At 37.3% G+C, this 11003-nt stretch overlaps 2 protein-coding genes across 4 annotated transcripts in view; one reads left to right on the forward strand and one right to left on the reverse strand.

The window, feature by feature from the left end:
- The window catches only part of LOC102600978 (uncharacterized), a 3405-nt gene extending 654 nt beyond the window's left edge, over positions 1-2751 (forward strand). The window contains exons 2-5 of the mRNA XM_015305559.1: positions 3-375; positions 456-640; positions 724-947; positions 1588-2751. Coding sequence (XP_015161045.1) covers positions 3-375; positions 456-640; positions 724-947; positions 1588-2374 — 1569 coding nt within the window. The 3' untranslated portion in view covers positions 2375-2751. The remainder of the gene's footprint in view (positions 1-2; positions 376-455; positions 641-723; positions 948-1587) is intronic.
- Positions 2752-3404: 653 nt separating this feature from the next.
- On the reverse strand, positions 3405-10410 carry LOC102598005 (cell cycle checkpoint protein RAD17). Of its 3 annotated transcripts, none has more exons than XM_006340699.2 (12): positions 9939-10410; positions 9053-9100; positions 8203-8282; positions 8075-8122; positions 7279-7332; positions 7012-7114; positions 6593-6900; positions 5905-6235; positions 5161-5286; positions 4431-4629; positions 4285-4345; positions 3405-3767 (listed from the first exon to the last, which is right to left on the reverse strand). In XM_006340699.2, the coding sequence occupies exons 3-12, from the start codon at positions 8260-8262 to the stop codon at positions 3552-3554; spliced, it is 1506 nt and encodes a 501-aa protein (XP_006340761.1). In that variant the 5' UTR covers positions 8263-8282; positions 9053-9100; positions 9939-10410; the 3' UTR covers positions 3405-3551. The 3 variants fall into 3 exon arrangements, with proteins under 3 accessions (XP_006340761.1, XP_006340760.1, XP_006340762.1); XM_006340698.2 differs by having other exon boundaries at positions 9043-9100; XM_006340700.2 differs by lacking the exon at positions 9939-10410 and adding an exon at positions 8665-8757 and having other exon boundaries at positions 9043-9100.
- Between the last annotated feature and the right edge of the window lie 593 nt (positions 10411-11003).

Consider the following 11003-nt stretch of genomic DNA (forward strand, 5'->3'; position numbering starts at 1 on the left):
CGCCGCCGCCGCCTCCTCCTCCTCCTCCGGCGACATCAAATTGGGATTTCTGGGACCCATTTGTGCCGCCTCCGTCATCCTCGAGGTCAGTCACGGAGGAAGAATGGGACGAGACAACGATAACATCGGAGGCCGCCGTCACCACCACGGTTGGAGCGGCGAGCGTGGCGGCTCCGCCGTCGGCGGTTAGCCAGTTTTCTAAAGAAACCACTTCAACAAGTGAACTTGCGGTTGTGGTCTCTACTAAAAGCAAAGACTTGGTGGAAATCATCAAAGAGCTCGATGAGTACTTTCTTAATGCTGCTGATGCTGGTGGACAACTCTCATTGCTTTTGGAAGTTCCCAATTGTGCTTTTTCCGAACAAAGATCTTCAGGTATGTACACATATAACTGCACCAGGTACAACATGCTAACCCAAAAATATATAAAAATTGGTTCTTTGGGGGTTTTGTAGATAAGTTGATGAGTCCTTTTTCATGGTCATTTGGTGGAAGTTCAAGATGGAATGGAATTGGAAGATTTTGCGATGACCCAATGAACAAATCCATCAATGGGGCTAATGGTGCCAAAGCAGCTTCCCACTGTTCCACTGTGGAGAGATTATATGCTTGGGAGAAAAAACTCTATCTTGAGGTCAAGGTAAAATTAAACTTTTATATATTATGTTGTTGTCCTAACTCAATTATATTTTTTGTTATGAATTATTTGATTATGATTTATAGCATGCTGAGGCATTAAAGTTGGAGCATGAGAAAAAGGGAGGTCATGCTAGGAAACTAGAGATGAAGAGGGCTGATTATGTGAAAACAGAGAAAGCCAAGAAAGAAGTAGAAAAGTTGGAATCACAAATGATGGTTGCTGCACAAGCTATTGAAACTACATCAGCTGAAATCATCAAATTAAGGGAGTCAGAGCTCTATCCACAGCTTGTTGATCTGGTCAAAGGGTTTGTTCTATTCACCCTCTTTATGTTTATCTCTTAGTAAAATAAAAAAAAATCAATTTTATATTGTTTTTGCTGTCCAGAATGTTTACAATTTTGAGGGGTCAAAGTCAGCTATAGCAATATGTACTAAAAAGCAACGAATGGCTCTCCGTACAAAATGGGAAACTTTTGACTCCTTTTACTGATTCGGTTCATGTCCCTTTTTGCTACCTAAAAATATACGAAAGCAGCATACAACAGTCTGCTCGTCTGTTAAAAATTGTGAAAAGGCCAACTTCTCTTTAAGAGTGAGACTGAAATTATTCTATGTGGTCAATTGTTGACTGAAATTAAGGTTACCCACTTTTCTTTTGGTGGGGTCAAATTGAAGTTAAAGACAGTAGATAGCTAGAAACAAAGGCCCACTATACTCAGTTGCAAAATGAATACTGGCAATTAAGGATGAAGTTAATGAAATTTAATGTTGCTCCTTTATATCTCATGGGACAATCTTTTAACTTTCACCAGTAATTAATGTACAAACTAGCACCTTGTGAGTAAGGGAAACAATTTTTCGAGTTTCAGCAAAAAGGATAATATTGCAAGAATCATTTGAACTTTTCCTTCCATCTTTTGTCTCCTTATTGTTTGTGGTTTACAGGTTGATGTACATGTGGAGAAGCATGTATGAGTGCCATCACGTTCAAACGCATATAGTGCAGCAGTTGAAGTATCTCAATACTGTGCCATCGACTTATCCTACCTCTGAGCTTCATCGACAATCAACATTACAACTTGAGCTTGAACTGGAACAGTGGCACCTATCTTTTTGCAACCTAGTGAAATCTCACCGGGATTATATTCAGTCCCTTACCGGCTGGCTCCGTCTTAGCCTATTCCAGCTTGGCAACAACCCCGTACCTAAGACCAGCCAGGACAATGCAGTTTACTCCCTTTGTGAAGAGTGGCATCTTGCAGTCAACAATGCTCCAGACAAAGTAGCATCGGAAGGAATCAACAGTTTACTAACTGTTATCCATGCCATTGTGGTGCAGCAATCAGAAGAGATCAAGCAAAAGAAGAAATCAGAGATGGCATTTAAAGAGCTTGACAAGAAATCTTCTGAGCTTCGGTCACTAGAGTCCAAGTATGGCCCGTATTCTTTACCCGATTCCTCTAGCAGTAGTACAAGGAGCAAGAACCCTGTGACCGAGAAACGAGCTAAGGTGGATGCTATCAGAGCAAAAGCTGAGGACGAGAAGGCCAAGTATGACAAAGCTGTGAGTGTAACAAGGGCGATGACATTGAACAATCTACAGATGGGTTTGCCACATGTTTTTCAGGCTGTGACGGGTTTTGCCAATGTATGGACACATGCATTTGAGTCGGTATATAATCAAGCTAAAAATACTGATCAGGTGCATGAAATGAAGAGGATTTTGCCTTGAGATACAGAGGGCTTCATTGTGGTCCAGGCAGCCAGCAGGAAAAATGTATATATGTGTTCTTGAATTCCCCCCTACTGGTTTCCCAGTATGTGCTATAATTTATTGGGGAACTTAGAAATGCAGATTTTCTTGAGTGTGAGCGAAAGAGATGATTACAGTTTAAGCAATCATCGACAGTGTAAGTATGGCTGGCTGATGGAGGTAGATGATATAGATTGCTAGCTTTTGGCGTTAGAGGATGTTAGGATTTTTGAAGTATGCTTTAGCTTTGCTTAGAAACAGTTACTAGTGTTTTCCATTTGTCCTTTTGGATCAAATGTTGGGAAAAAATAGTTTTGCAAAAGTTGAATTTATATGTTGTTCTGTGTTGCTTTCAATCGTGTACTCATTGGTTTCTCTTGTTACTTTCAAGTCCTAAACCAGTGTGAGGCCTGGGATGTATGTTGACTTTATCCCTACTTTTGTGAGGTGAAGTAGTGAGGTGGTTTGAAGAAGTGATTGGTTTCATTTATAAACAAGTTAAATTTATCTTCTCACAAGGAATAAATAAATAACTTACATTTGTTTAACTACAAGAAAGTGTGGAGTGAGAGTATTCTGAACTTGTAGCAACTACATCACACGAAACAAAACAAATTTGTGAGATTTATCATTTTTACTTGTTTCCCAGTTCGTGAGGTTATTTGAAAATTTACACTGGAGAATGGTTGAAGTACAATATTGATTAAATAACTAGAAGACAGAACTAACAAATATCCTATCGGTGAGATCAACTCTTTTCCGTTCATGGAATATGACTTGTGAGATTTATCAAAACAAATTTCAGATTCAATTCTTCAATGCCATCTGTAATAGTGACAAAACAGTACTTGTGTCCATATCTCTTCTCCTATTAACGTAGTAACATAGTTTTCCAGTTCCTTAGTGGATCATCTTCACTTTATTGAAAGTCATAGGTTAGTAATCTAGCAACAGTTTGTTGAATATTCCTTAAACTATAAAACAAAGGTCTTTCGTCACAAATTCCTGCACTGATAAAAAAATTACTTCAATTAGTATAAACTAGTTGTATGTTTCCTCTAAAAAATTTACATAATTTCAGCCATGTACATAATTTACAGGTGAAAAAGAACCCGCATGGACCATATATTGATACACATTCATACACTGCTTCAAACTACCAATCTTCTATCTCATCGTCTGACGAATCCAGCTTATCCTCATGCAAACAGGTGCTATCCGAGTCTTCTTCAACCATGTCGTCTGCTTGGAAACTTTCAGACGCTCTGCATCCAAGCCATTTAAGGGAAGGCCTAAACTCGGTTGCCATAACTATCTGACTATATGTGGTTAGGCTATTAGGCAAGGCATCCCTCTGATTAAACATTTGACGCTGCAAGCACATCAACTTAGTTAGGATGTGATCAAAATCCAAAATCAGTGGACAACATGAGGTCGTTTGGTTTAAAGACAAATAATGCAGTTTAGTAATGTAGGGATTATTGTCATGTTGGATGTTTAGTTTGATACACTTACAATGTATTGCTTAAAATACATGTTTACATTTTTAAACAAAAAGAAGAGGCTGTTTTACTATTATGAGGATTAATTTGTTCATTTAATGTTCTTAATCCATGTATTACTAATACCCGCATTCTTATTCTACATTATATCCAACATAAAATATTATACAGATTCCCACATGCGTAAGTATGTATTAGTTACAAGGAAAACAAAATAGCAACCAAACATTACAAAAAATAATGTTGTAGTGCACTAGTGCTTCCTAAGCAGCTACTTTAGTGAGAAACATTATGTTCAGGACTTGATCCAGATAAATCCATGTTATAAGAAGCTATGTGAGCAAGATCAAGAGAAAGGAGCAGAGAACGCAAAAGGAAGAATCTTACCTTATTGCGACGTGATGATTGTTCAACCTCCCACAGTTTGGGACGTCGAATAGCATGCCACCTGATTTCTCACGGGAATTTGCAATAAATTATTTTTAGGTACTTTATATAAGCAAAACATAACGAACCACGTAATGTCTTTATACCTGGAAGGCACTGGATGAGCATTCCCAAATAATACTCCTCTAGCAGCAACTGAGGCAGCAGCTGACTGTATGATGTTCTCAGCTCCAAAGTCTCTAGATAGATGTCCACCAAGTGAAGACAGAAGAAAATCCGCATCACTTAAATATGATGCCACAAGCCACGCATCATCTATTGCGTCTTCACTCAAAAAGTCTAAAACTGCAACAAAGTTGAAAATCAGTATTTGAATTAGACAAACACAAACCACTTATATATTAGACAATAACATACTCTATATATGTTAGACAATAACATATTCTACATTTCTATGTGCAGATATGATGGCTATAAGTCTTAATTACCCCCCATTTCATGCACAATCCATTAGGTAGTAAATGCAAGTTAAACAATAGAAATAGTATTTCTCCTCTAATCTAAGAAACCGGAAAGAAGATAAAAAACACAAGCTCTGTCAACATTTAGTTTGCCGGTGAAATTCACCACTAACGCAGAAGTTCAAGCTATTGGGACTTGTGGTGAATCTAATGTTGTTAGATATAGCCCACAAACAAAGCAGGTCGAATATGATCCAGAAATAGCATTATGTCACAGAAAGATTTTGGTGCTTGAATTAAAAAAAAAAAAAAGTAACCCTGAGTCCAGCATTGCCACCATTGAAATTCATTCCAAAAAAATCAAAGAGCAGACCAGATTATTGGAAAGCCCATCCACCTTAAGAAAAAAAATTACCATTTTCATGCAGAAAATCAGAAAGAGTCGTTGCTTGTCCATGTGCTTGACAAAGAATAATTTCTGGAGCATCCATTTTAAGAGGAAACCTGACAAATTTTTCCTTCAGAAGGAATGTGTCTCTATCTACAAAAAAAACGAGTCTGTATCAGAGGCTTTGCCAAAGACAGTTCTCTCAATTATTCACTTTCAATTCACATGGCAGAGAACTCTCATATCTTACTCCAAAAGGGCATAAGATAACATGGTCAAAGAAGAGTTGTAGCTTTGTAATAGAAAAAACCTCACATATAACATGTAAGTTCATACCTATGGCAGTAATTTACACAAGGTGAAAACGTTAATCTTCTATTCTTCCAATTACAATCACTTGGGAGACTACTCATTGGATAATCACCAATGCTCATATCAGTCATTCTTAAACAATGTTTCATTATTACATCTCAGGGAATCTGCTTAACAACTTTATTTGAGCAGTGTCTACAAGCGCTGAAACCACATTAAGCAATTGAAAAACTCTTCGAAGATACAGTATTGCCTATTGTGAATCATAAATAACAAACCAGGATTGCATGATTAGACCACTCAAGCACATGCTAAAATATGCATTCCCCATGAGGAAGCATTACCTGCAAAGATGGAGTAATTTGTCGCTAGAGAAAAGGTGCGGAAGCACACAGTTACTAAGTTCTGTAAGCACTTGCAACTCACTGTATCCTGAGAATGAAGTTTAGTCAGATGTACCTGATGCAATTGTGTGCTCACTTTCTCTTTTGTTGTGTAGAAATTTGCCTAATGCATGGAATAGAGAGAGATTTTCATCTTTTCCAAATGGCAAACAAAACACATCATCCAAACAACTAGCATTATCCAGTCTTTCTTTTGACGATAGAATAGGCCTTCTATGTGGTTTAAGACAGAGATACTGCAGAGAATTAATTGCTTGTCTGATATCACCTCCACTCGCTTTGGCTATTAGGTCAATTGAATCAGCGCCAACTTCACACTGCTCCTTTCTGCATATAGCTGTAAGTGTTTTTTTGATTGAATTGACAGTGACAGGGTTGAAGTTGACCTGAAAACAATGAACTCAAGTAAAAAAAGTTGGCATACTCTAGTAACTTAGAATCTAATGTTGGATAACTGCCTCCTCCCCAGCCTTTGAAACATGATAAACTTCCCTGGCGTTTTACCATCAAAGACAGGAAAAGATCCTTTAACTCAATTTGCTGATTTCAAAGAGAGAACTATTTTGCCCTTTGGCCTGCAGGCTGTGGGTGGTGTTGGTGTGTTGCAGGTCAAATTGCTTAAAATTAGCCAAGGAAGCTGATTTATCATGTTTTCATACTCATAGGGGATGTTTGACATTTGATTCAAGATAAGCAGATTAAAAGAATTCAAAATCCAAAGTAAGTCTATCAAGGAATGCAACCTTACAAGCACCAGCACTATGAAGAGATAGAAGGAGTTCTTCCCAGCAGCGTGTGCTGAAGTCTGCAGAGTCATCCTTGTCATAGTTGGTGATCACTATGGCTGTTGGAATGCGGACTAATTGCACAAGTAGGGTCAAACACCTTTGAAGCCTTCCATATGCAGCTCTTACATTTACCACAGGAAGATCATCAACTAAGAGTATGACTGAAGCCTGTGATCCCTTCAACGTTGGAGAAGTCAATCCATACTTTCTCACCCTCTCAACAAAAACTTCAAACTCATCTAGTTTTGACATGTATTTTAACCCTAGATCAACATTAAAAAATAAATATGAAATGATAATATGAAGAAACCAATTTTTTGAACAAGCACTTGATAGCTTGGAGCAGCTCCGTTTTCCAACACATGAATATGTACCTGAATTAGAATTATGCAAATGCTCTGGCCAAACTGTTGGAGTAGGTGTGGTCCACTCCCATATTTTGACACCAAGATTCGAAGCAATAGCATGGATAGTTGCCTAGAAGATGACAAGCACCCAATGATCATGCAAGGTTTACAGACCTCGAAGGAGTAAGACAAATTTCAAACATGGCACCCCTGATTCAGAATAGTTAAAAGAACTACATTGTCCCATATCACTCGTGTTAAATTAAATAAAGAGTAAGGAAAACAGTGACATACAGTTTTTCCAACACCAGAAGGTCCAGCAACAAGAAGAACATTACTAAGACCATCCTGCATCCAGCAAAGGAAAAATCTCAGTTCCGACAATGTAAAATGTGAACATTGCAGAAAAGACTGTCATGTCATAAACACTGTAAAAACAAGTGCACCTGAAAAAACCAAACCCTCAAAATTACAGATGCTAAATGTCAGACCAGGAGAAATCACCAATACTACTATCATACAACAATTTCCAGGATCAAACGTTTTTCCTTTTAGCACCATAACTAATTATCGTTTCCACTTACACATCTAAACAATGACCAGGGCAAGCACGAACTTTTTTTGGATCAAGCCGGCGCAAACTATGATACAAAAGTTTATTCCCGATTTGCTAAAAAATAAAGAATGGTAACCAAGACACACCTGACGACCATAAGTTGTTGTAAGATCCCAATTATATCCCGCACCCCTATGGATCTCCAGGCAACACATTGCAAACAGGGAAACAAGAAAAAGAGACTTTATTCTGAGCATATGTATGCTTAATACTCCACTCAACCTTCATTACAAAATAAGGTTCCCCAGCAAAGCAACAATAAGTAACTATTTCCAGTATCATAAAAACGATTTTAAGATCACTACCAAAGAAGAAGAAACAGTGAACTTCTTTAAGATAATAGGGAAAAGGAAAGTAGATATGCAATATTCACTCGGTTGAACCAGGAATTGATGACCATGTGTTGTCAGACTATTAGAAGTCGAAGAAAAGAAAGAAACTAATAAGGCCTTTAAAACACTCTTAATTAAGTACCATTGCAGCTTTTTGTCTTTCTTCAAACCATGTTTTCACTTCTTCAACCTGCAAAATCAAGCACAGGAAACAAACATTAAAACCTTCACATCTGAGAAGATTTAAGAGAAAAACATACACCTCTTTACCTTCTTCTTTTGAACTGCAAGCTCTTCCAGGAAATGAGGCTTATGTTTGTCGATCCACATGTCATTGTTGCTTTGAAGACCTGATTCAGTTTCATACAATTTAGTCTTTTGGCAATGACTAACTGAAGATGAAGAGGTTCGGAGGACTGTTAAAACATATACATTGATGGAGAAGACAGGGGCTGGCAATCAAAACAACACAAAATCAGGAGGAGTTGAAGGATAAATCACTGTAAATGCAGGCCAATAAGCATTTGCCAGCTGAATTATCAACATGAAGTCTACAGACCTTGCATAGTTAGATGATACTTGAGTCATGGTTCGGCTCCAACATTTTAACATGTGAATACCATATCTGACACCCCAAAAGTGAAGTAGAAATAAAACAGAGTAAAAAATATTTCTAAACTGGGCATCTTAGGTAATATTTCCATTCGAGGTTTAGTGAGAAATAGCAAGTACCATACTGTTGAGTTGACAGACCATAGCATCATGAGCAAGAGTATAATATCATAACTGAAGCTTGCACTGCATGCAAAACCTAATGAATGCAGTCTGCAAAACAAAATGATAAAACTAGGGCATGCAACTTCAGCAGAACATTTTAATGAGATTAAAAAGTGATAAGATGGATGTATAAGAAAGGTTCAAAAGTTGCTAAATGTTTTGATATGTAAATAAGGGTGTAGCCTGTGACAAACTAACATTTATACTGACAAAGATACTGTCACCCACACGGTCATAAGCCTTCATAAAACGGAGAGGCAAAACTGAATCCCAGTTCATTATTGACATTCATACAAATAAATACTAAAACCAAATCTTTTGAAACTAGCATACCAGCAGATACCTTGATGCCCGTGAAATCATCATCAAACTCCTCACAAAACCGTTTCATCTGCAATCAGTTAAACCATATGCCATTAATACTCTGAGGTACTCAAAAGCAAAAAGTAGCAATACAGTGAGTATCCCAGAAACAACAGAATATATAGCTAATGAACAACCAACATGATCGGTTTAGTCTAGACATGAGAACTTTATCCATAAAGCAAACATCACCCAAGGTTCCTAAATAAAACTGTTGTATAAATATATTCCCTAAAGCCCAGGAGTTTTCTACTTGATCTTGCATAGGTTCAAGGTATATTTGTAATCTACTCCTATAAGTTCTCTAGGTAACATGCATTCTTTCACTAATGTGAAACAAGATATTAGGGGGAAAAAGTTTGTTCTATGGTTGTTAAACATAGCAAGTGAGTCTATTTATGTTTGTTCCTCTTCATGTGAACTAGGTGTCGAGCCCTTCTTAAGCATCCATAGATTGAGGCTAAAATATATTTTGATAAGTAATCATTTGATTGGCTTGATGAGTAAAGATATTCCAGCACACAATTTTGCATAAGTAATACAATGTTTGCTTTTGTCCAAATAATCTCCACATAAGAAGAATTTCACATAATAACTAATCTAGTGTTTTGTTGGGAGTATTAAACCCAACATGACTTATGAGGGAATCCATAAGTAATTTTCAACTAATATATGAACAGATCAAACCGCAAGCAATGGATGCACCCTCACCAACTGCCACTACTTTACATCTGCTACTGGTATAGACCCAACTTGGTTTCCCGTTTATACAACTAACGTTCACTCAAATGAAAAGCACAGTGAGAAATAGTAGCCCTATTTACTAAACAATACTATAATTAAATCCAATGAGTGCTATGTTTTACCTCATCGAAAACACTACCCTTTTTAGATGGGCGTGGACATGACGCCGAAAGTAGCGCCGTTTTAGCCCTTTTAGGGTTCCTCCTCGGAACTGACGCCGATACCGATTTCGCTTTCGATTTCGTGTGGGTGAAATTCGACTTCACTGAGAAGTCTTCATCGTCATCGGACGACGAAATTACAATGGCCACATTCCTCTTGACTTTCTTCATTACCACGGGAACGGTTATCAATGTTGTTTTTCCAAAATACCAAGAACTTTGAAGAGTTTCAAAATCAGGGAATTTGCGCGATTAAGGTGAGGGTGAGACGAGACTGAGATTATTGAACCCTAGATAAAACTAAGCCAAATGCATAACTGCAGACAGCAAATGGGCAACTTCTCCAGTAGAAATAGTTGTTTTCGAAAGCCAAAAACGGCGGGTGTTTTTCAGAGCAAAACCCGCTAGCGTAAGGGAGAAGCTGATGCCCGCGTTTTTTAGTCTGGCAGAGCAAATAGAAATAACTTTTGTATTTAAAGAAAACTAACAATGGTCTTTTATGTTTGAGGTAAAGTGCAGATTAGTCCGTTAAATATACTTTGAGAACAGTTTTCGTCCTTTTAAGTTTGTGAAAACTGAGTCAAATATGTAATAAACTATAATGATTATATTTAAGACATAATTTATAAATAGATATTTAAACTTGATATAGCAATTAAACACTTTAGTTTTGATTTTTGAATATGCACGTCTAGACGTCTCAACTCGTTGAGACTTAAGTCTAGATAATTTGTAAAAAAAATAAATTAATCATAAACATTATTTATTTTTATTTTTTTGACTTTTCACCCAGTGTTTGGTACCCGCATTGGAGCCCGATTAAATTTGAATTTGGTTTTGGTTTTCCACTCAATGTTCAGTACCCGCATTGGAGCCCGACTAAGGGTGTGTTTGGTATGAAGATGTTTTTCAATTTTCTCATGTGTGGTTGGGTTAAATGTTTTGGAAAGTGTTTTCCAAATCAACTCATTTTCCTCAAATTTAAGGAAAATGACTTCTCATTTTCCAAAACTCTCTTCCGACCCC

Source organism: Solanum tuberosum, unplaced genomic scaffold (genome assembly GCF_000226075.1).
Source record: "Solanum tuberosum cultivar DM 1-3 516 R44 unplaced genomic scaffold, SolTub_3.0 scf00020, whole genome shotgun sequence".
Taxonomy (NCBI): Eukaryota; Viridiplantae; Streptophyta; class Magnoliopsida; order Solanales; family Solanaceae; genus Solanum; species Solanum tuberosum.